The following is a 25,244-nucleotide window of genomic DNA, read 5'->3' on the forward strand; positions in this document are numbered from 1 at the left end:
GTGATTTATTATGGAGATAGGATAGTTGTACCTAAAATATTAAGGAAGTATATCATTGAACTTCGTGAGACACACAAAGGAATTACAAAAACATTAAAAAAGAGTAAACAAATTTTCTATTGGCCAGGAATGTCACCAGATATTGAAAATTTTATTGAGAAATATGAAATATGTAAGAGGTTTAGCAGTAGTAAGATAAAAGAACCATTGATGCAACATAAAGTTCCTGAATTACGGTTCCAAAAAATAGGTATAGATATAGCTGAGGTAGAACGCTCAAATTACTTAGTTGTTATGGACTATTTAGATGGTTAGAGGTATTAAATATGAAGAATAAAACTAGTGAGACAGTAATAGAAATATTAAAAATGTTATTTAGTCGTTTTGGAATACCTGAAGAAATTGTGTGTGATAACAACCCGCGTGGAAGTAGGGAATTTTTAAAATATGCAGTAGAGTGGCATTTCAAGGTAACATTATCGAGTCCCAATTATCCTAAAAGTAATAGTCTAGCAGAAAAAGCTGCAGGAATAGCAAAAAATATGATAAAAAAAGGCTAAAAGTGAGGGAAAAGACTTATGTTTGTATTTGTTAAACTATAGAAACAGCCCTGTGGCCGGATTACCTTGGTCTCCAGCACAGATGCTACAAAGCAGAGAGTAAAAGCAATAGTTTAAATAATACAATTTTAAAACCAAAAATATTAGACTGTTCTACAGAAAATAAAGTACAAAAAATAAAACAGAAAGAGTGGTATGATACAATTGAAATTAATTTGTCAAATTTAAAGAAAATTGTAGCATTTTTTATGTGTTTACCTGGAACTAATGCTAGTGTAGAACTGGGACTGATGAAAAAATAGATTTCGAGACTATCACAGCCCTGAAGATAGGACTCCGAAACGGCGTCTTAAAACTGTATATCTGAAACTCATCCGCATGAGAACCCAACTCAATAATTTGTCTACATTTTTCAGCTCTATCTGATGAATCATTAACATGAATCATAATAATTTTTCCAAAAACAGTTTTGAAAAAGATTTACTCGTAGTTTTTTAGTTGGTTTGTTCGGAATTAGGATGAAACCAGTATAAAGCATGTCTTTATCTACTGATTAGTAGGTAGTAAAGGATGGTAGTATTACTTAAAAAATAATTTTAATATCATCCTATTGACAAGTAGTAAAATTTTTAATTTAAAATCAGTTTTTCGTATTAAAAAAAAAGTCTTGTACGGCGGTAATTTGTAAATTTGAACGTCCGGTAGTTGTTTCTGTTATTATTTGCGCCACTGGTTGGTTAACTTTTGGACATTGTCGGCACGGCCGTTTTTTGTGGACCGTTTGGACTGATCACCTTTTGGTAGTCTTCGAACAAATGACGCGCTACCACGCGACTGCCGTCCGACTGGTCGAACGACGAGCCCAGCAACACCGGGTCAGCTTCGATCCAAACGTTATTTCTACTGGCAAACGAATCCGGCGCAGGCCCGTCGTCCAAATCCAGCCTGGCCGACTTGACGAATTCCGCGTAACTGTTGCAAGACCGAACGCTGTCGGTGCCGTCCGACGATTTCGATGAAAAGGACGCCTGCAAATTGTCACCGTTGACGGCCTGGTGACCGCTGGACCTCAACACTTCGACCATTTTCTTGTACACGCAACTCGACGTTTTCCCGTGGCCGGCCGACAGATACTCGCGCAACAACGACCGATAGTAATCGCATCGCGCGTTATCGCACAAACACCGCATCGCCGTTCTCGTCCGTTGCTCGGCAGTGGCCGTCGCCACGGTAATCCGTTCCCCGGACCGTCGTTTGCCGTCGCCGCAATGGCTGTTGTCGTCGCTGCTTGCGGCCGACTGACTTTCGCGGTAATCCACTGCAATCGCGGGCATCACCCTGACCGGACCGGCGGTTATCACGGCGCGGTTGTTTTCCATAGCCGCCGGATTCTCGGCCATCGTGATCCAGACCGTTTCACGACCTTTCGGTGTCGACCGCCGGCGCATCACCACGTCGTACAGTCCACGGCCGCACGTGCCCAACCTAACCGCGCCGGGCATATACCGTTCCGTGCGACCCAGGCAACAGCGTCCGGGCTCCTTGTCGGTATTCAAGTCTGGCGGATTGTCGCCAATCGTGATCCAGCATTTCGGCACTCCTTGGCGTATTAGTTCATCTTGTATTTTCCGGGCCCGGTCGGCCGGCAGGACAATCACGTAGGCCAATTCCAGTGACGTATCCAGGCCGTTGATAATTTTCATTTTTCCAATAAACAAAAATCTCGGTAAACTATGTCTACTTAAGCATTTAAAATCACTTTTAATTTTATACTTAAACGTTTTAAACATTGTTTAAATGTAACCATAGTCACTGAAATCACTCTTATTCGTCATTAGGCTAATATTTTCTTCTTCCGCAGCCGCAAATGACGCGGCGGCAGGTTCACTCGACTCTTTTCTTGTCGAACCGGTAATTGTTTGTCAAGTTTGGAAGTTTTCCATTTTAAGTGTCCTGACGTGTGAGACCTTATTCGTGTTTGGAGTGTCCTTCAAAACTCCTGACACCCGACTAACACCTCCGACAGGTGTCAGTCTACTGTGACAATTTTAATTGTTAATTCGGGTATGGACCAGAGAAATAAGTAATATGTTTTAATGTTGTTTTGCATAATCCGTGGCTGATATTATTTTGTGCAAAACACTAAGAGCATTGTAAGCAAAACACGTTGATTGATAAACCGCATTTGTACCCTTTCCAGAGATTTTTGATAATACTTTCGTACGCTCTCGCCGATATGGGTAATAACAGACGTAATTTTTTTAAAATTATTTCAGCATCGTAAACTGCAGCAATTTCATTCCATGCGTCTTTTATTTTATTATTCAGTTTATACTATTTGTGAGTACTGTCCCACAGAATCAGATGCTTTTCAAATTCACCAATTTCGTGAGAATAATCCATTTTTTTAGTCTTGATGTAAAAATATACGATTTCTAGAATAATAAAAATAATATCGAAATATATGGAAGGCCGTGTAGGCCGATCGGTAATCATTTGCTGACCGACCATTGTTTTGGAGACCTAATTTTTTATTATTAAACTACGATAAACTATAAATACACTAAAACCACGTCCAATAGTCGATATAAATTCTTTTGAAATACCGCAAACACATGATTCGGAAGTTTATCCTGTGTGTGATGTTTTTGAGTGTACTGTAGGGGTCATGTTCGCATACTATGTGGACGCACATCGAAGCATTGCAATAAAAGAAATGATGATTTCTCAGTACACGATATTTATTATATACCTAGGTAGTACATTTTTTTTATAGATTTAGGTGTATAATTTGTTAGCACTTTATTGCAATTGTATTTCCTAACCCGAGCGAAGCCGGGTACACCGGCAGCTAGTTAATGTTTAAATAAGAATTACACTAGTGTTTCCCCAATTGTGTGTGGATTTCCATCTTTGGCAATAACTAAATTCGCTAAATATGATGCTTTGACGATACTTTCATTAAAGTTCATAAAATTAGTCATGCATTTCGATTCCTTCCTGAAAAAAGTAACTTTTCTCTCAAAAAATTCAATCGGTTTGTTTTCGGTTTCTGGATGCTTCGATAATTGGTGGCGTTTAAGTAGCGGTGACTTCATACTTTGATTCGAAAGTGTTTCTTGAAAAATTACACATTGAGGTAACGGAGTAGAATTTTCCGAACCAAATTTTATAATGAATCCGAATTGCAAGTAACTATCGTCATATTTATGATTCGACTGTGTTCTCTGTTTCTTAGTATTTGAGCTACTTCCGCCTTCTAAAAATTAAATTAAACTGGTTTAAATGTTCTTAATTTAAATACAGGAGCCAAATATGAATAGCATAACCTCATGGATTATTTTTTTTTGTTAATTTAAACAAATCTGACGAATCTATAAAATTGTTGAAAAAAATAGAATAGGACTTAATTGACCCGCGTTTTTAAGTCCGGCAATGCGATAACTTTATATTTATTATTGACTGTATTATCGTGAACTGTTTATTATATTAATATTTTGTCATTTTAAAATTAGTACCAACCCCTTTTAATAAAAAAATACTTTTTAATTTGTTAAAAAAAAAAAATAAACATTTTAATGGTTTTTAATGATTATGACGTAAGAACGTGTTAACAATTTTACTTAGTTTTTATAATAATTTTAATTTATAATACTTTTTTTTTAAATTAACTTACTTTCTCTTACAGCGTCTGGAACATGAGCGTTATCCATTAATACCGGAAGTACATAGGTCAAAAAATTTGAATACATTTCACCGTTAAGACGGCTTGGGAAAAAATGTGGACCGATAACAAAGTCATTTAAAACTCCCAACCATACATTAACACTAAATCTATATTGATTGCCTCGAGTTAAAATTGCATGCGGATTTTCGGTTTTCGGATTAATTTTTTGTATTTTGAATAGGATCTCTCGAAAATGTTGACTCATCAGACGTCATTAAAAAAAAGTGAAATTTGTTTTCATCATTTTCGTGCTTGTTACGAACCCACCCTTATCAGGGATAACAGATACATATATATATATTACACTGTACAATTTTTTATGGTTAAATATTAGCTAAAATATGAGTATGTAACACATGTCGATTTCACATTGAAACCAAAAAGTCATAATAACGCAATTGCGAAAGCAGACTTGTAATTCTGTTCAAAGCCGTTGACCTCGACAGCGAGGCTAACCACTAAAAGGAACGTAACGTTTTTGGCAACTACCGTGCGAATCTCACCTCGAAGCTAGCCAATTTCGACCATGCGAAAGCTGCACTCTCATGCCCCTACCCTCCCTCCACCGTTGACATAAGCGGATGTCATGGGCGAATAAGGTCATTCACAAGCAGACTTCCAATAATTGCGCGAGTTCCCACGATCATTCAGCCAACGGATTAGTATATAAGGAAGAGCTTGCACCAGACCAAGGCAGATGTTCTGGGACCGCCTCACACTATACTTGAAGTTTCTACCTATCATCTTCTTTTGAAGTCTTAAGCGGCTTATAATTGTCTTGATCGTCATATTTATGAAGCATACTGAACTTATGCTACTAACTGTTTGACGTTGTACATGTTTTATAAGTATATTAAATTAAATGTTTGTGATTTACCTTGTAGTTATTCTATTAAATATCTAAAAACCTATCACCATGATTAAGACAAGACTCAAACAGCAAACAGCCTGCAATACATACGTACAGGGCTACAGGGTCTTAACATGCTTTAAAAGCAGCCACTGACAAAATGTTATAAGTATTTCATTGTCACCTGGGTACAGAGTTTGGACGAATTGCAAATTTAGTGAATTGTATTGCGCGATATGGATCAAGTTCTACTATTCTTAAAACTCTTTCATGATTTATCGATCCTTATATTTCTTTTGTATTCAGTTCGACCTCTAGTCGTAATAATAGTAAAATTACCGTTCGTCTTAAGTCGGTTACTTGCGGCTAAAAACGTTTTTGTACAGGGTATCGGTCGATTACGATATCTCTCCTCATACAAACGACGAGCTTCATTTGCGTTACAGTAGTACTCCATATAACAATTATACATGTTAACATAATCAGAATTTAAGAATCAAGGCATAATGTAAATATAAAAGACATAAACTACTGAAAATAACTGAGCTGCTGATTTTATTCAACAAATCTACCTATTATCATTTCGTTTATGACGGTAAAAAAAATGGAGCCATTTTAAAAGCAGAACTTATAACCATTACCGTGTTTAACTTAATTAACATAACCCGATTTATGCACGAAAATGGTTCTCGGTGGTAATTATTGTTTTATTACAATACATCGACCTTATCATTATTTAATGAAACTTTTACGATCGGGAATTCCAAACAAAATAAATATCACACTATATTTCATTGTATTTGTAATTTCATTGCAAGTAGTTAAAACAAATTTATTGTTAGGACAAGCGTCTTGTTTATTTCTTTGTAATATGTAAAACATTTAAAATTAAATTTTTGATTATTTTATTTATTTATTTTTTTTTTAATTAGCCTTTATTTGCAATATGACGGCGCAACGATTAAAAATATACAATCTGTAATATAAATTACAATGCAGTGAAAATTAATATAAACATTAATTAATTGTAGTATATAAAACTAACATTAATAATATGTACAAAACAAGGAAACGTAGGCTAGAAAAACAAAAAATAAATTAAATAAAGAGATTCAAATAGTGCAACCAGCGCTCAAAAGGAAAGAAATAGTAGCAGTAATAAATAATAGGGACTGAACGAGAATTGTGGATGTTATATGGATCAGGATTTTAAATGCCATGGGATGCAATACAATTAAAGAGAAGGGTTCTATTAGGAACAAGAGAAGGGCAGTCAAATATAAAATGAGAAAAATCTCCAACAGCTACCTCATCATGCAAATGGCAGAAAGGAACGGAATTAAGGGAAAGTTTATAGGCAAAGTAGGGTAAACGATTATGACCTACTCTGAGACGTGAGAAGAAGGAAATCATTCTGCGAGATAGATCTAGTTTATGAAACCAAGGACAATTACGGGGTGAAGGAATTATAAGCCGATGCCAATGTGCAAAATTAGGAGGGAGGGAAGACCACTTGTCAAGCCAGGCGTTAGAGAGGATTGATTTAAAGGAATGAAAAGCATCATAATTTATAAGATGAAAAGGGGGGGGGGTAAATAGAAAAGAGGATGAGGATTTAGCTAGAGTGTCGGCCATTTCATTGCCACTGATCCCTATATGACCAGGGTCCCAATGAAAATGGACGTCTTTACCTGAAGAGAGAATTTGAAAAAGGAGCGATTTGATCGAAAGAACAATAGAGGAAATGTGGGAACTAAAAGGACTAGAAGTAATAGCCAGAAGACTCGCCTGTGAGTCTGAACAAATAAGGAAAGAAGTATCATGAGAGGAGACAATGTAATGCAGAGCATGCAAAATGGCAGCACATTCAGCAGAGGAGAAAGTGGAAAAAGGGTGTAAGACGGAGGAGTAAGAAATGCTAAGACTTGGGATATAAAATGCACATACTGACTTTGATAAAGAGACAGAGCCATCAGTAAAAATTAAACAGAAACGAGGAAAGTTGGTAAGGGTGTATTGTGAGAAAAGATTGTTAACGATAGATGAAGATAGAGTTGGAAGAATAGAAGGGGAAAAGCCAAGAAAATTTGGGGGGATATGAATAGTTGAAGAGAGAATTAATGCCTCAAAAGGGCAGTCGTAAATGGACAGGCATCCAAAGGACTTATGAATATGTGTAGGTATAGAGGAAAAAGAAGAACATAAGGATGCGAGGATGGGTAACGATTTAGGAACATAACGCCAAGATTGTAAGACAGAGTTGAAGGTATTGAATAAATTAGACGAAGGAGAGGCCATGGATTTAAGAAGAAATTTGTCCGCTATGCGGCGACTTCTAATTTCGATGGGCGGACTGCTGCATTCGATTTCAAGGCTAACAACGGGAGTAGATGGGAGCGCACCAATAATGGAACGTAGGCATGAAGCTAAGATTGAGTTAAGTCTTTTGCGGTGGCACAAAGAGGCAGAGAAGAGAAAGGAGCCATAATCAATCCTTGCTCGAACGATTGAATTAAAAATTAATAGGAGAGAAGAGGGGTGAGAACCCCAAGTTGTACCAGTAATAGAACGAAGGAAGTTGGACCAACGGGATACAAAAGAAAAGAGGGATTGTAGATGAGGAACCCATCTTAGCTTGGAATCCAGATTGAGCCCTAAGTAAATTACAGTATCTGCGAGAGGAATCAAGTGGCCTTCAAAGGATACATGGGGAATTTCAAGAGGCAGATTTTTCCTTGTGAAAATTATGAATTGACTTTTTTCAGGGGCTGGGGTAAAATATGAAGAAAGGAGGTTACAAGACAGAGCTAACAAGGACTCATTAAGCGTGGTAACAGCCCCAGAAGTGAGCTGCTTGAGGAAAAAAGAACGATATCATCGGCGTAAAATAGGGAGGAAAGATTAATACAGTAAAAGGCATGGTTAAAGGGTGCGTGATAGAATAAAATGTGTCTGGTATGGGTATAGAGGAGGGATGGATTCAGTCATAGAGGGAACGTAGGGCGGGGCAACTTTATTACAGAATGAGAAGAACCAAGATTCATTCAGGAAAAAGGAGCGGCGATTGATACAATTTTTAAATTTTTTTGCAGTAGTCCACAGAACATGAAGCGATGAGGAAGGATTTAAGGATGAGCAGAAAGAGTGCCAAGCAAGCTTTTTTGCCTGTTTAAGCGTGCGAGTAGTGGAAGAACAAATGCGCTGATAAGAGAAAAAATCAGAGACTGATCCAGAAGATCTGTACTGGCGAAATGCTTGGGAGCGCTCTTTCACAGCAGTAGTACAAGCAGAGTTCCACCAAAGAGGAGAAGGAGGGAACCTTATTTTAAGACTTTTTTTCTTGGGGAGAGAGGCATTAGCGGCGTTATGTAAAATAGAAACAAAGGAGTCATAATCAGATAAAGGAGAAGGTGTAGCAGAGAAGTTAGACAAAAGAACAGAAACATAAGCGGAATATAAACCCCAGTCAGCTTTATGACAGTCTGGGTGACTGGGTGAAGCAGGATAAGGAGAGGGATCAATGGTATGATCGGAGAAAGAGGAGGGATGAGAAATGATTATAGGGAAGTGATTACTACTATAAATAGAGTCTAAAACAGACCAGGTAAGTGACCAAAAAAGAGAAGTAGAAGTAATAGAAATGTCGACAGCTGTGTCCTCATAAGGAGGGCGATTAGCGAGTGTTGGAGTGCCGTTATTTATTATACTTAGATGGCGAGAGCAGATAGAAGAAAAAATTAAATTTCCACGGTAATTGCTGTTAGCAGAGCCCCACGCAGGGTGATGACCATTGACATCGCCGCCTAGAATGGAATTGGGAGAAATTAAACCGAAAATAGAGTTGATAAGAGTAGAGGGAGGGTTGGCGGAAGGGGAAATATATAAGGACCAAAGAGAAATAGGAGAGAATAAATTGGAAAAGGCTATGATACCAACAAGATCTATAGAATGATGACGAAGAGAGTTGTTAAGATTGTCATCAACAATACCATTTTCAGAATGATAAGAAGAGTCCAAAAAAGTGTTAGCATTAAGGACTGTGTCTAATGTAATTTTAACACGTTTGGCGCTGACAGGTTTAATATTTTGAATACCAATGAACTTTTTGGTAAACACTTTACCTAATTGTACAGGGTGTAAATTACCAATGTTGCTTTCATTAGAGTCTAATGATTAGACGATACAACAAGAACACATAATGGCCCGTAGTAGTTATCTGGGAAACGAGTAACAGCGTGTTGTGAAATATTCAGTGACGCATGAGCTGAAAGGTCGTTAGCAGGTATACTAACTTCGTGATGAGATGCAATAACGTTGTCGACATTATAATTGGCTTTATCGGCCGACGCCGTAGTATCCATCGGAGAGAGAGGTGAGGTAGCGGTGGCGGTTTTATGTTTTTTTACTAGTGGACCGGCTGGTGACTTAGCTTTACTTTTAGACGAATTCTTACCGGACGATGACAAACTCTCAATAGAGGCAGACGGGCTGTTTATAGAGATAGAACTTGGCCGATTTTGTGGGGAGGAATGGCCTTCCCCGCTGGGACCCGGTTAGACATAACCGAAGAACAGTATAGGTGGAGCGAAAGAGTAACGACGGCGAACAAAACAAACCGACTAAATAAAATAAAAATAACCCGACAAAGGCGATTGTAATAGGTGCACAGAAAAACGATAATAACATCCGTACTTGTCGGCAGGTAGAACACGACTGAAATTTTTTATTATTAAAATGATAAATAAATAAAGAAAAAAACATATCATAGATACTTTAAACAAAGTTCAGTGTGTATTGTATAATACATTTGAATACGTTTGTCTGTTGAATATTGTTCGGTACTTTAATTTATGAAATAACACTTTTTTAAGTCTAACCTATTATACTCTTAGATATATTAATTCATTATTTTTCAATGTATTAAATTTAAATAGTACACTTAACCAATAGGGTGTAAGTAACTTTTACAAGAATATGAAATACAAATTTTTACTTCTAACGTATTAATTTATTTTAAAATAAAAAAATGTATTTATGAAATCAAACAAAGCCTAATTTATAGCTTGTTATAAATGTCTGATTATGGAGGGGGTACCGATGGTCATACACGGAGAACACTAGAAAATAATTAGAAACAAACTTATTAAATAAAATTACATTTTTAACAAAAAAATGATACTTATATCTAAAATATTAAATATAAAACAATTCTACCGCTGAATTGAGAATACAATTGTAACCCAAAATGATGTGTCGCATGCCATATGTTGATTTCGATCACATGCCGGCCACTCGGTGGCCACCCTGTGGACGCATATGTGGCCAGAAACCAAAAAAATCATGTTACATATCAATCGTCTCGAGATTTAGTGCCAATGTCGACAAAGGTCTATATAATGTTTTTTTAGATTGTACAATAATAATACATTTTCATTTTAGTAGATAAATTAATAGAATTTTACGCAATTCTAGTAGCAATAGTATTAGGTGCTTGTTGTTGGTACGGCGGTCGACACTCGAAACTCATCATTATGCTTGATGGCGTTTAAGATTTTTTCTGCTTCGCGGACCCCGCTCATTTTTGCGGCTCTAACGCTAGACGGCATACCGGGACACGTGTAGTCACCGCCGAAAAACATGACCGGCTTCACTCCTTCGATTACCGGTTCCGGTTCGGAGAGTACCTTTTGCACTTGGGCGTTCGATCCGGTCATCGCGCCTCGGCAGTACGGGTCGCTGGACCACTTGGACCGGACCACTTGCCAGACTAGCGGTACCCGCTTCAATTTGGGGTGTGCCTCGGCCACGATCGCGGTGAGTCCGTCCACTATTTCGCCGTCGGAAAGTCGCTCCATGAGTTCGGCTCCCTCGCCCGCCACTATTGCCTCCAGTACGTGGTCGCTGTCCGGTAGCTTCCGGATGGTTTTTACATCGTTGGACCACCCGCACGCTTCGACATTGTGTACGTCGGTTCGGTACCAGTGGCGCAACGGTTCCGCGTACGACAGATACACCAAGTTGACGTGCTCGATGGCCATGTCGTCGATGGCGTCCAACTTGGCCGCGCTGAGCGAAGGGAGGAACATAGATTTTGCGTTGGCCTTGAGCACGCCCAGCGGCAGTGTGATTAGCGCGTAGTCAGCCACGTGTTCGTCGCCCTGTTCGGTTTTGACCATCACGGCCGGCGGCCCCGACATACCTCGATTGGGGCACAGCGAACATCCCCAAACCACTCTGGAAACGGGCGACTCCAAACGGATTTTCGATTCGGGAACGTGCTCCAAATAGGGCGCGATGGACCCGTAGTAGCCGACGGTCACTTTAATGTCGCTGTCGCGTACTTCCATGTACACGCCGCCGCCGTCTCTTGTTTCGCGCAACGGCGGCTGGCCCGCGCAGGCCGCTTTCACGACGGCCGTGTACAGACGGGCCACTTGTTCCTGGTCTTCGACCGGGAACGACTGGATCACGCTCCTCAAACGCACCCCGGCCACACTCTCCATGTTGCCGTACACGTTGCTGTTGTTGGTCGATCGGATGTTTTCCATGGACCTCAGCACATCGTCGATGATGTGCAACACTCGCGACACGGTGGCCGTTGACATTCCGTCCAGATCCAACCTGGTCAATGTTCTTTTTACGTCGTCGGTGTCCAGCCACCGCCGGAAGCTTGGGTCGACACCCGCCAAGTGTACAGCCGGGTTCGGCATGCCACATGGAAAACCGTGCTTCTTGGCTCCCAGCTCGACCGTTACGTCGCCAATGCACTTGGTTGTTACGCGGCCGCCTAACCTGTAGCATTCACAATGGCATTCATTTGTTCATAATTTCAAAAGTTAATTGTACGTGCATTATAATGAAACCGTGTATATAGATATAGCTATGGTTAACAACTGGATAAATGTAAATACAATTTCAATTAATTAGGAAAATATCAAATAATATTTATTAACACTTAATCGAGAATTTGCGTGCAACAAAAATAGCATCGGTTTCAGCAGCACTCAGTAAATGACTTATGGTTGAATTTCGAAAGTAATTAGTAGAAGAATGGGGAACGGAAGATCACGAATGGGTTTTTAATCGGGTATGGATAGAAATATTGGCATCATAGCCGGTGTTGATAGTTGCTAGCAAAACCCAAATGCCTTCGACCACTTCATTTTAAATGTTCGTAATTTGTTCTTTTTTATTCGGATTAAAGCAATAACTGTTATTAATGGTTAAGCTTCAAATATTGACATGTCCTCTCCCTTGAAGAGTGAGACTGTCAAATGTGGATGATTACCGGTTTCTCGCTTCTAAAATCAGAATATCGTCAATTCCGTTGCACAATAAATGCTTTGCTGCGCTCAGGCCCGAAAATCCTCCACCGATTATTATCACTTTAGGCGACTTAGTAACAACGTTATTGATCACATTGTCTTCCTGAGTGTTACTCGTAGTGCTCCGAATCATATTTCGTGATATCCGAGCCCTAAATCGCAATGAGAAAAATCCTTAGAGATTCATCCAACGTATGTTATAATTGGTAATATTGAGTATTAAAAAAAAAAAATTATTAGTATATAGGTATGTTTTTGTTTTTATTATTCAACTAACTTACAGTTAGTTAGTCAGTTATAGTTAGTCAACTAACTTGCAGTTATACTAAATATTTACACTTGATTACATTTAAATAATAACGACATACTATACTTGTTAAATTATACAGGGTTTAGTTGGGTTTATTAAGTTATAATACTATAATGGACTAATTGTCTCTTTTTAGACCTCTTTTTTTTAACTGTTGCGCTCCTTTGCGCAGCCTGAGCTGTTCTTTAAAGTTGATTGATAATATATTAATGTAATTTTGGATTGTATGTATTCGAAAATCCTAACAAACCCTGTAGCGTTAGAAATATTGTGCAATATCTTTGACGGGAAAAATTGTGTTTTGTTGATATAAGATTTCGCAGCACATCCCCACAATGGCGCTGCATATGATAGGAGAGGGCGAAGAATAAGCATGTTAGAGACAAGTATTTAAAATTTCTAAACATACAATTTTTATTTCTGTGATTGATTCTATATTGATGTGAGTATGCCATTGTGTTCTATATTTTTTTATATGAACAGGAGAATGTTGACATTGAAACTTACTTGCAAGCGCTTCGGTTCAGTAACCTTGAAATATTGCGTAGCATGCTTATATTTTAATAAAGGTTTAAATTGAGATAAATTAGTATGTAATTGTAGGGTTTTTAATGTTTGTTTGCTTACCTATTTTGGTTGTTTAGCAACATTTTAATCATTTATAAGTGAAGAGAGTTTACATAGTATTTCGCTAAGTTGAAAGCTAGTGATAACTTTTTAACCACTAGACCAATTTTGTTAAAACGGTATCATGCTATCGCATAATATCCAGCACCATCTTCTTTTGCATCTTTTTCCATTTACACCGGACGCAACCATAGTGGTGGCAACACTACCGCGATCCAGCAATTTATTCTTTTTTTCTCAATTTAATGTATACAGAGTGATCCAACTAACTTAAGACACTCATTTTTCGGAAATCATTATTATTTTGAAAAAAAATATCCTATTCCTTATGGTTCATATTTTACTTTATTTTTTAATTATTATCTCCAACCCTTATATGTAAAACAAGTATCCTCATTTCACTTTGAGTATACCCTAGGACAGTATATTAATTTTACAAAGTTTCATCGGGATCGGAGACCAAAAAATTTTTAGGTGGTTACACTTGGCATTTCATATATCTAATATAATTTTTTTATAAAACAAAACAATTTTTCGTTTCACTAAGATCTAAAATGGTCCAAGTAAAAAACCGTTAAATTTACTAATTTAAACATTCATTTTTAGTTTTTTGGCTTCTGGCGAACATTTTCAACGGATTCATTATAATCTTAGATTAGGAGCTACCACTGCCGGTAAAACTGTCTATGATACATGTTGTGCAATATGGAAAATACTATCACCACAGTTCATGCCTCTACCTTCGGCTGATAGTTGGTTGAAAATTGAAAAAGACTTTGACAAATGCTGGAATTTCCCTAACTGCGTTGGGGCCATAGATGGTAAGCATATATCTATTCAATGTCCATCAAATTCAGGATCTAGTTATTTGAACTATAAAGGACACCACTCTATTGTTCTTCAAGCAGTAGTTGACACTAACGCAAAATTTATATTCATAGATGTAGGTGATTTTGGTCGTAACAGTGACGGAGGAATTTTAAAAGAATCAAATTTTGGAAAATTATTAGATAACAATAAATTAATTTTACCTCCGCCGAGAAAAATTCATGAAGATGTTGAAGATGAATTTCCATTTGTGTTTGTTGCGGATGAAGCGTATCCATTAAAAAAAAATTTGATGAGGCCATTTGCAAGAAAACAATCGACAAATTCGAAGCTAATTTATAACTATCTCCAATCACGTGCGAGAAGAATAGTAGAGTGTGCTTTCGGTATATTAACAAAAAGATTTAACGTATTTGAAAATAAAATGTTAGTTAATCCTGAAAAAGCAACAGTTATAACTCAAGCTGCTTGTGTACTTTAATTTAATCATGGACAAAGAACATAATTCAACTGACATTCACAATGAAATGGAAACAACCTCATCACGAGTATACCAAGAAGATAATATCAACAAACCTACAAATCGCAGACCACCAAGAGAAGCCATCGATATTCGTGAAAAGTTTATGAAATATTTCAACTCAGAAATAGGATCCGTTCCATGGCAAAATGCATATATTGTTTAAAATACCTAAGCTAAATCTGTTCGTTTTAATAAATGAAATACTACTTTAATAAATACTATTGTGTTGTACAGACTAAAGAGTTGTAAACATTTATTAATACTTATAACGTTTTATAAAAATACTTATGAAATTCTATTTTATTATAGGTATACATTTGTCTATTTTTAACTTAATGTTTTCAACTCTGTACAAGTATAAAATTTGGGATTTTGTATGTAATAAGTATTCAGATAATAGCTACAGTATATAATTATTTACAGTTTTAATTACAATTTTTAATACATTAATAAAAATTACCATCAACATTTATTTCTTTGCTTATTTCTTCCCATAACTTGTCTTGAACAATTTTATTGCTATGCTCCTTGTCATTAAAATCATAAATGGAAGATCTCATTTCCACTAAATTAACTAAAATTTCTCCATCACAAGACATTATATTAAGTTTATATAAATAATGTTCATTAAAAATAAATACGAAAAATAGACACTGTTGTCTAGTTGTGACAAACGAAAAATGTGGACACTTCAGACAGTATCAGTCATGACTAATTGTGTTTAAAGCAAAAACGTTTTGTTTTGTCTTTGTCTTATCAGTGTGCGTATACAATGTAATTTCCTATACTCTATTTTTAGCAAGACAGTGTTAGGCTGACTAACCAGGTAATAATTTGTGTAGACAAAAGCAGTGGGGTCACTGTTATTTCTGTCACAAATTACCAGACCAGATTTAGCGTTTGCAGTAAATTATGCAAAACCAACTAACGCACATTTTTTGTTTTCGTGATGTAGTACGGCGCTACGAGGGACACTTCGCCTTTGCGGATCGTCCTTCCCTCCGTATCCACATCGTTTATTGACCACGATGAAAAATTCACAAACTACTAATATTATTATATCAGTATTTACAAAAATATAGAGGGCTCTATCCCTCTAAGTTTGCCTTCGGCTACATTATAAACAACTTAAATAGGTTTATTAATTCTTGAGCTGGGCGTCGACCCGGTTTATACACCGGCACACCTCGCTGCCTTCGTCTCTCCTCTTCCTCTCTGATAGACAGGACCTCATCTGCATACGCCTTCACCAAGTCGCAATTTGTCCGACTCATAAGCATCCGTCCCACTACGGTCTCTGGTTCAAGGTCTCCACCGATCCGCACCTCCAATTCCCTGCGTCTTCTCCACCAGCGATCGCATCAAAAAAGTGAATGCTCCGCATCATCTGCCCTCGCCTGACAGTCAATACATGAAGGATTTTCAACCTTCTTAAAGCGGTGCAAATACTGACCAAATCACCCATGGCCGGTGAGCATCTGCGCGAGATGGAAATTTATGGTGCTAAATTTTCTTTTACACTAAACTTGCACGTCTGAAATCAGCCTCCTAGTCCATCTGCCAGATCCGGCCCGTTCCCACTCCTAACTAACGCACATTTGCAAATGGTCAAGCGTATAATTCGTTATATTAAACATACATAAGATTATGGTTTGTTTTAAAAATCAATAAGATGATAATTAATTGTTGAGTGTCTACAGCGATTCGGATTATGCCAGCGATATTCAAACATCAACGTCGTGGCACTTGAGGTTAAGCTGTGGCCGTTGCTGCTCGAACCCGTATGGGTGACCACCCGGATTTTTAGCGGCGACCCACACCATTAACCCTCGATAAGCATGGCAGAAACGCCATGCGCCCTCGGGGGACCGAACTGGCATAAAATTAGCTTTAGCCCTCTCGTTCAATAACGCCATACGAATATTATATTATTATTTTTTATTTAAACACCAAATTCCACTAGCTTTACTCGTGTAGAAGCGCAATTTAACTAAAAAAATGTTTAGTTCATTAACAAACATTTTAACTAATGTCGGTAGTAATATCCAAAATGTTAATTATGTACACAAGCCGCATCTATAATATTTCATTTACTTAGTGTTAACATTACATAGTGAACCTTGTGACCTCTGTGAAACGTATAGTATTTACTTTATTTATTATTTACGTATACTTGATAATGTGAGATTTTGCTTGAGAACATAATTTTGTGTAAACTGCAATTAAGAATTGTAACGGAGCAACACACCAACGATCACACCACGCGGCCGTAACGAATAGTGAACACGACGACCAAAAACCACTAACAAAAAAATCGACCAATGGGATTGCGGGGTTTTTATGAAACAAGCATAAATACCGACCGCAATCCCAAATTCTACACAGTCTTCTTCCAACCATCCGGGTATTATCATACACTGGATCACACCTGTGTATTCCCGGTAGGATAACATAGCTCTCCATCTGTGAGGTACCTAGTGCCCGTTTTCCCAGCGTGAGTGGCGAACTTATGTGAGTCCCGCCCTCACCGACACATATTGTAATAAATAATATCTATAAAAAATAAAGAACAACCGTGATAACGAACATCAGCTTTGTTATTGAAATCACGATACGGCGAGGCACCCGCCACCCGTATCAGAATATAAAATACATATTAGTCTGTAGTAACACTATCCTGAAATATGTTATCATACTTGATTTATTATCATACGTTTCATTATTTATTGACGAATTAAACAGTTATGTTTTATGAGTATTGCTGTACAATTAGTGTTTTTTTGTAGCATCAACTTATGTTGACAAATCATACACTTCCTTTAATAAGTTATCTTAGTACTGGAGTTATATTTTAATCGAGTCCTTTACAGAGGGAAATTGGAATGACTGTTGAATTGTTTTGTTAGAGACGAACCAGGGTGAGCCACTTATGGTTCTAAGTATTCAATATTTTGTACCAATTCGGTTTTTGTCCAGTGTAATGGTGCTTGTAGAGGGCCCCAGGCCTGTCTGCCGCACCTAAGTATCGTTCTAAATTCTGATGTACATTTTATAGAAAGCGAGTTTAGTGTTTTAATTGGAATAGGGTTGCGTCGGTTAAACACTGGGTATAGAGCATCCCTGACTCTAATTGCTTTTTGAACTGTTCCTTTAATGTGGTCAGCAAAATTTAATCGGTAATTCATTTTGACTCCCAAATACTTCGTATGAGCAATTGATTTTTTGATTTTTAATTCTGATCTTAAGTTTTTCGGTTGGAAGGCGGTTCAACATAACAGCTATTGTTTTTTGTGTATTAACTGGGAGTCACCATTTATCGAACCACTCAATTGCCGCATTCAGTTGACGATGAAGTTGAATAGTGCAACTATTTGTACTTCCGCACAACGTCTGAATAATGTTTACCTAAACTCCTTATATTTGCGTGGAGTAACAAAGGGGTGTCCGTTGAGCTGATAAGAACAGATTGCTTGCTTTATTAAAATGTTATGCAGTGGGTTATGAATTGTATTATTATAAACGAAGACGCGTAGGACCTTTTTACACCTTACCTCCACCACCAATGATAAGCATAGGTACACAATTTTTCATTTATATGTATTTACTTAACCTCATCATACATAAATTGTAGAGAAAAATAACATAATTACATTTTTTAATTGATAAAATCAAAACATTTCCTTTAATGTTATAACAGATTATGAATAAACTTATAATTAATAAAATAACAGATGCATTATCTTTAATTTTTAATAAAATTTTAAATTTAACTTTTAAGCAAATTAAAATTAATAGTTACATATTTCCTATAAATTATGTTTACCTGTTAATTTTAATAATTTTGTTTAATTAATTTTTTAATTATAACAGTTTATTAAAACTTGATAAAAAACTACTTTACATTTGTACTAGAATTAAATTCTTGTTCTTTACTACAGGATTCTTGGGTGATGATAACATTTTGATTTGGAATTTGTTTATATTTTTGGGAGCTATGGCTTTTTTTGTAAGTCTTCATTTTTTAGGAGCAGATTATGAAATTCACGATAAGTTTCTTTGACAAATATTTTTACTATTAACATTTCCTTTACAGTATTAATGTACATGGAATCTATTTTTTCTTCAGTCCCAGTTCTACACTAGCATTAGTTCCAGGTAAACACATAATAAATGCTACAATTTTAGTAGTGTATAGTTGGGTAAGGATCATCCTCTCTTATCAGTGATCCTCGAGGATGATCCTCCTTATCAAAAAAATTGTTATCAGTGATAAGAAAAATTTTGGCGTCAAAAAAATGGACGATTGTGAGTATTCATGTGGTATTACAGATTGTTATCAATGATAAGAAAATTTTGGCGGCAAAAAAATGTGAGTATCCATGTGGTATCACAGAATAACCAGAAGGGAAAGTTAAAAAAAATTACATGGGTTCTTATGAGCTGCCGAAAAAGGCCGCCTGCCATATTGTTTTTTCGGCAGGGAGCCAGATCACTATAAATAATTTCAGTTCTTGGATATTTCTAGACACACTGTCACAGAAAAAAACGTGATAACTGATTAAAAAAAAATAGTTCTTGAATATTTAATTTTTTACCAAATTTTAGTAGAATCGTTATGACTTATGGCCAATAATTAATTATTAAGGCCCCTGTAGACGATCAAATTGTTTGCTAGTATGCAGGCTTGTTTGACGCGTGTGTAATTAATGTAATTAATTAATGTAAGTGTTTGATGGAAATCTGGCTTGACGGCGTGTTTGAAGCGAACGTCACGCCATGCGGCAAGGAGAAAACCGAAATTACGGGCAAGTTTGACAAATTTGTTTGATCTTTGGTTGAATCGTTTGAGCTATTGTATAGGACCGGAGGATTACTTCATCTCCTTAGACTTCCTGTTTGCATATTAAAATAATGTTTTACATATCTTCTTTTAATGTTTGACAATTATATATTTAGTTTTTCGTCAAAACCTATAAAATAATAATAAAGTTATAATAATAATAGTAATAATAGTTGAAATAATAATAATAGTTGTCAATAATAATCATAATAATTGTTGTCATTATAATAGTTATAGTAATAATTATATTATCTACAAATGTTTTAATATTGCCAGTTTTCTATTTATCTTTTTCTTTTCGGCAATCAAAGATTTATTTAAAAACGAAAGTGTTGAAAATATTCTAAATCTCGTAAATAAATTTAATAAAAATGTTATTTCAAATTGTTCGCAGGGATGTTTAAAATGCACTGTGCAGAATAAATCTTTAATCTTGGTCCCAACGTCATCTTCAAGTGCGATTGAAGGAAAGTTTTCAATAAAAATATTTTCTAATTTCAAAATGAAATTGTAAAATTTGTCATGAGGCATTGTTAATTTTCCAAATGATGAAGCACTAGCATTGTCATCAGTATGGTATGATTTGAAGAAAGAAAGAAGAAACGATTGCTCTAAAGACTTTTGATAGTTTGCATAACTCATACAAACTTGGCAAACGTGTTTCTCTAAACATTTTTTCATAAGATAACCGCAAACATAAGTAAAAGAGTTTTGTTCTGGTAGATTTAGATTTCTATAATCCACTGTACCGATTTTTATAGGATTTAAATTAAAAAAGTTTGGTTTAGGAGTTATTAGATCAGGAATTTTGGAAGATAATTGTGGATCACTTATACTACATAAAATTTGGTCAAGATCTTCAATACAATTAGCTCCGAGGGAATGTTGGAAATAATTGAGACAAAAAACTTTCTTAAAACCTTTAACAAATTGTATTGAGGATGGATTCATGTTATTACCATTTTGGTTACGCATGGTCCCAAATAAATTTTCTAAGCAGTCTTGATTCAACCTACCAGTGCAAAGAGCATAATCTTTATTTTGGCTTGGGTTTAAGGAATGATATAGCATTTGCAAACCAGATATTGAAACCAACCATCCATTAATAAAGTTTACGCGTTTAGTAACGTCAGTTCCATTTAATTTGGTTATTACCTTCATGTTATTTAATACTTCAAACATTTCAGTTAAATGATTTGTTTGAGGAGAAATATTTTTGAAGGGGTTATTGTAAATTTTACTATTAGGAGTAGTTGACGAATTGAAAATATCGAATAATTTGTCCATATTATAAATAAAATATATTGTATGTTTTGCACTGGGAGGTAAAATCCCACAATTCATAGCGGTGGACATGCCGGCAGCAACACTTGAACTAAATACCTGGGCTGCTAACCGTACTTTCATTTTTTCAAATGGCCCTGGATACACATGTGAATATGTTAATTTTGGGACAATGCGTAGATTACATTTCGAATCAAAATTGTAAAAAGTATCTAAGTAATTCTTTTCAATTAAATCACCATTAATCTCAAAATTATGTTTAAAAAACATATTACGCGCCGATTTTAATAAGTGAGGGGGATCAAATATATATATCACTTTTTCTTCGTCAACTTCAAAGTAAGGGTGAGTTGGAGTAACATGATTAATATTAGAAAATTGAATAAAATTTGAACCCTGATCAGTAATAAAAGCTTTTACTCTAATATTAATACTTCGAAGTCGGCGAATAGCTGAAAAAATAATTTCATTTAAATCCCTACCAGAACATGTATTAGAGATTAAGTAGTATGCAATTGGTTGCTTCCAATTGCAGTTTAATCCTCTAATCATGAGTACCAGAGCATGGTTAGCAGGTTCATATGTTTTGCCGGTTTTCGATTGATTTAAGCCAATAATTTTATCTTTGGAGACATTGTAAAAAATATGTGATTTTATTGCCATCTCATCGGCACAAAGAAAGCAATCTAGAGCTTCAGGACGAAAGTTTCTCGTTTTAAAAGATAAGAAATTAAACATAAAATCATTTAGACCGGGTTTGAGCTCATATCGAGAAGTTATGTTTCTCAGCGTTCGAATATCGGGAAGGTAAAATGATTTTTGTAAAAACCTATAGACTTTAGGACCAAGAAAATTAATTGTTAATGCCAGCTGTTTAATTTGTTTAGAATATCTTCTTGCACGTGGAGCCCTATCTGTATTAACAATATTATTTTTTACCAACATAAAAACTGATGGCGATAAATACTGTTCGCAAAGCTCAAGGCATTTATCAGTAGTGTTTGTTTGCTCCAGCATTAATTTCAGGCGCGATACAGTTTTTTCCAGTTCTTTCTGTGTCTGAAGGGCTTCAACAAGCTGATTTCTAAGTCCAAGTTTCCTTGGAGTTCTGGAAGACAAATCTTTAGAAGTTTGAACACTTGTTGAGGCTAATTCAATTCCTGTTGTTGTTGATGCATCCGACATGGAAGAAGAACAATGAATATATGAGTGATCTAAGACAAAAGTAATTAAGAAGTAAATATTAAAAAGTTCTTAATGTTTTAATGTAAAACTATAATGTTATACCAGGCGTTGAACTATGTGATGGTTCATCGATTTGAAAATTACTTTCTCCTGACACAAGACTTGTACGGCCATCTTGTACATCCAAAGACAGTTCAGTGGTAGTATAGTTTGCCAAGGAATCATCTGAAAATACGACATACTTATAATATACATTATACCTCGATTGCATATTATACCAAAAAAATTGTCCATTTCATGAATTGGACAATTTCACCTCTGGCGTGTAACATATATACAATATAAACCTTACACAATAAGGTAATTCATCATCATCATGTAGCTTGACGGGCCATGAAGGCCGAACGCTGCCATCATGAGATGGTTTCTTGACGAATTTGCTTCCGGGACAAGTCGTCAATCCGTCGTCAATAAGGTAATTATTTAAATTAAATATATAACAACTATTTCATTACTAACTGTGAAATATTGTAGGTATTGCATGCTGAAAAAGCCTATTTTTTTGAAAGTTGCTGAACATTTTACCTTCAAAATGTAAAGAGCATAGCTTGTGTTTTTTCGCAAGCTCAATTGGATCGGCGGTTGGAAGAAATATAGGGTTGCATTTCTCAACCCACAGAGCACATCTCACTGGATCTTTGGGGAAACTGAAGTATGATGTGTCATCATCGCTATTTACATAAACACTTTTGCAAAAAACAAGAGCGCATCGAGTGCCACCACTGTTGTATTTAACATACTTAGCCATTTTAATACTAAAAATGTACAATAAAAAAATCACTAAAAACTAATTGTTGGTTATTGCGTAGTAAAGTCCACTTTAATGAATTCGAAAATAAAATGACTTTCGTAAAAATGTTTTGTCATTGACATGTAATTATGACGTCAATGTTATCATAGACTCAATAAACTTTTTATACAGGGTAATCAGTATTACTTAAGATACTATTTTTTTTTTTTTGAAAATACAGTTTTGCAGTTTTTCTTTTTAAAATTATTGTTACTGTTAAATATTAGACAACATTTTTAATTTTCTTTAAATCTTTTTTTTTTTAATTTTCATCTCTTAAATTCTAAAGCTCTGTCAACATTTGAAACTTACATTATTACATCTTGAAATTAAGAACAATTAACTAAAAATGATGACTGTTAGCTAACCAGTTTTGATTAAATATTTTTTAATGTTTAAAATTTAGGACAGGAAGAATAGTGGGGTTAGGTAAATACTAATAATTTGTTTAAACTTTTTCAATACTGTTTATCAACCAGTTTCAGCAAATTATTCTTAATTTTAAAAGGCCATTAAGTATATTAATAATTTACATGTAAAACAAACAATTTTTTTTTTTAAAGAAAAACTACAAAACAGTTAATACTCCGTTTTTAAGGAGTAAAAGTATGGGCAATTTTTTACAAAATTATAACTTTAAGGTTAAACTGTGAAGTGTAATTATTAGTTAAGTAGGTAGGACTTTTTTTGGTAGTTAAATTATTTTTCGGGCTATCACAGCATCCTTGACAGCGATTTTAAAAAAAAGTTCTTTTGAGTTGAGTTTTACGCGGATTAATTTTTCTCATAGATAGTTAAGGAAAGAAATTCAAAAATATTATATATGACAAAACTATCTGTGCTCCAGCATCCATATTTTTTCGATATACCTAATGCAACCGATGCTATATCATTTTTAAAAATGTCAAAAAAGTCTTTTCTTGATTAATTAATTATTCATTAACTGGTTGAAATATTTTTAAAAAATTCCATCGTAGAGCACAGACAATGTTGTTGTCTATATTATGTTAAAATTTGGTTTCTTAGTTTTGATTACAGCCTTGGTAAAATTAATCCGCGCAAGGCGGGTTTTTTGAAAAAAATAACGAGTGTGTGACGTCCACTCAAGAATTTTAAATTTAAAAGATCATCCTGTACTTTATTTAGAAATTTAAAAAGAATTCTACCCGCTGAATAAACAGTGTAACCAGAAAAACAGACATCGGTGGTATTATGATAATTTTCTATAACTGGTCACCTGCCGAAAAAACAATATGTCGGACACTTATCAGTTCCGGCCTAACTTTCCCTTCTGGTTATTCTGTGGTGGTATTACAGATTGTTATCAGTGATAAGAAAAAATGTGTGAGTATCCATGTGTTATTACAGATTGTTATCAGTGATAAGAAAAAAATGTTGGTATCCATGCGGTATGATAGATTTAGCTATAATGTGGTGATAATAATACAACGGTCGTTTTGATAGCGTACTAGGCCCAGTTGACCAAAGTGAGCTGAGTCAAATATTACAGCTAAACTTTGGACAACTAAGTTTAGACAAACCATGATGCGTCCAATGATTATAATGCATAGACTGAGGGTGTACACAGCAGATGGTTGCAACAGCGCGCGCGGTTTTTAAAACGATATGATTGGACAACGGTAAACGGATGATGTCTGTGTGTAAATGCGTATAAATACTGTAAAAGAATACGGTACAAACAGTGACCAGTTCAGCGCACATAAGAAAACTTCCAGTGGTGGTGGTGGTTGTGATGAATAAAGCAAACTACGACAACGCAGAGGTGAGTGATAAAATAATAACTCGATTGTCAGCTGCATTATTATAATTAAAACTTTTTCGACAGATGAATGTAATTACAAGCAACCTGCTCAATCAAAAAAGCGATGATTGGCTGAAGACGCATCGGCAGCATATATCAGAATTGCAGATTAACGTACCGTACAAAGTGTTGGGCTTCAAATCGGTGAAAACGAAATTTAGCAGTTTCACACCGGTGGTTGTAGTGCAATTGGGCTTTGAAAAACCGTTGGAAGTGTATTTGCCACCGAGGTATGAAATGAGCGAAGACGAGATAAGAAGAGGCGTCGATCCGAATTTGAAACTACGATACCGTGGGAAAATGCCAGGGACTAATGTACATGATATTATATTTGAATAAAAAAAAAAAATGTAATTTACAATCGTTGAATAAAATTGTGTGTGTATCTTTACAAACTCAAACATTTTATTTTTTTTAAACCACCGAGTACTAGGTAAAAAATTATAATAATAATAATAATTTAACGATGCGATAGAACGTCCTATTCGGACCGGTGAGCGTGTATAACTGTAG

General features: G+C 35.7%; 1 protein-coding gene across 1 annotated transcript; it reads right to left on the reverse strand.

Moving 5' to 3' along the window:
* Positions 1-10,620: 10,620 nt before the first annotated feature.
* Positions 10,621-16,215, reverse strand: LOC126842330 (protein anon-37Cs-like). The gene is made up of 4 exons (XM_050579259.1): positions 16,066-16,215; positions 14,081-14,114; positions 12,426-12,561; positions 10,621-11,929 (listed from the first exon to the last, which is right to left on the reverse strand). The coding sequence occupies exons 1-4, from the start codon at positions 16,213-16,215 to the stop codon at positions 10,621-10,623; spliced, it is 1,629 nt and encodes a 542-aa protein (XP_050435216.1).
* Positions 16,216-25,244: the final 9,029 nt, after the last annotated feature.

Source organism: Adelges cooleyi, unplaced genomic scaffold, assembly GCF_023614345.1.
Source record: "Adelges cooleyi isolate 19-005CV unplaced genomic scaffold, UGA_ACOO_1.1 ACOO_flye_CR_arks_rails_tigmint_CR_PRNA_51, whole genome shotgun sequence".
Lineage (NCBI taxonomy): Eukaryota > Metazoa > Arthropoda > Insecta > Hemiptera > Adelgidae > Adelges > Adelges cooleyi.

Excerpts from the sequence above, each read along its gene's own strand:
- LOC126842330 (XM_050579259.1), bottom strand. The coding sequence starts at position 16,215 with ATGGGTGATTTGGTCAGTATTTGCACCGCTTTAAGAAGGTTGAAAATC. Across the intron at positions 14,115-16,065 it reads GGAATTGGAGGTGCGGATCG|TATTTTCCATATTGCACAAC; the intron begins GTGGAGACCTTG and ends CTGTGGTGATAG. Across the intron at positions 12,562-14,080 it reads CACAACATGTATCATAGACA|ACAATGTGATCAATAACGTT; the intron begins GTTTTACCGGCA and ends ACACTCAGGAAG.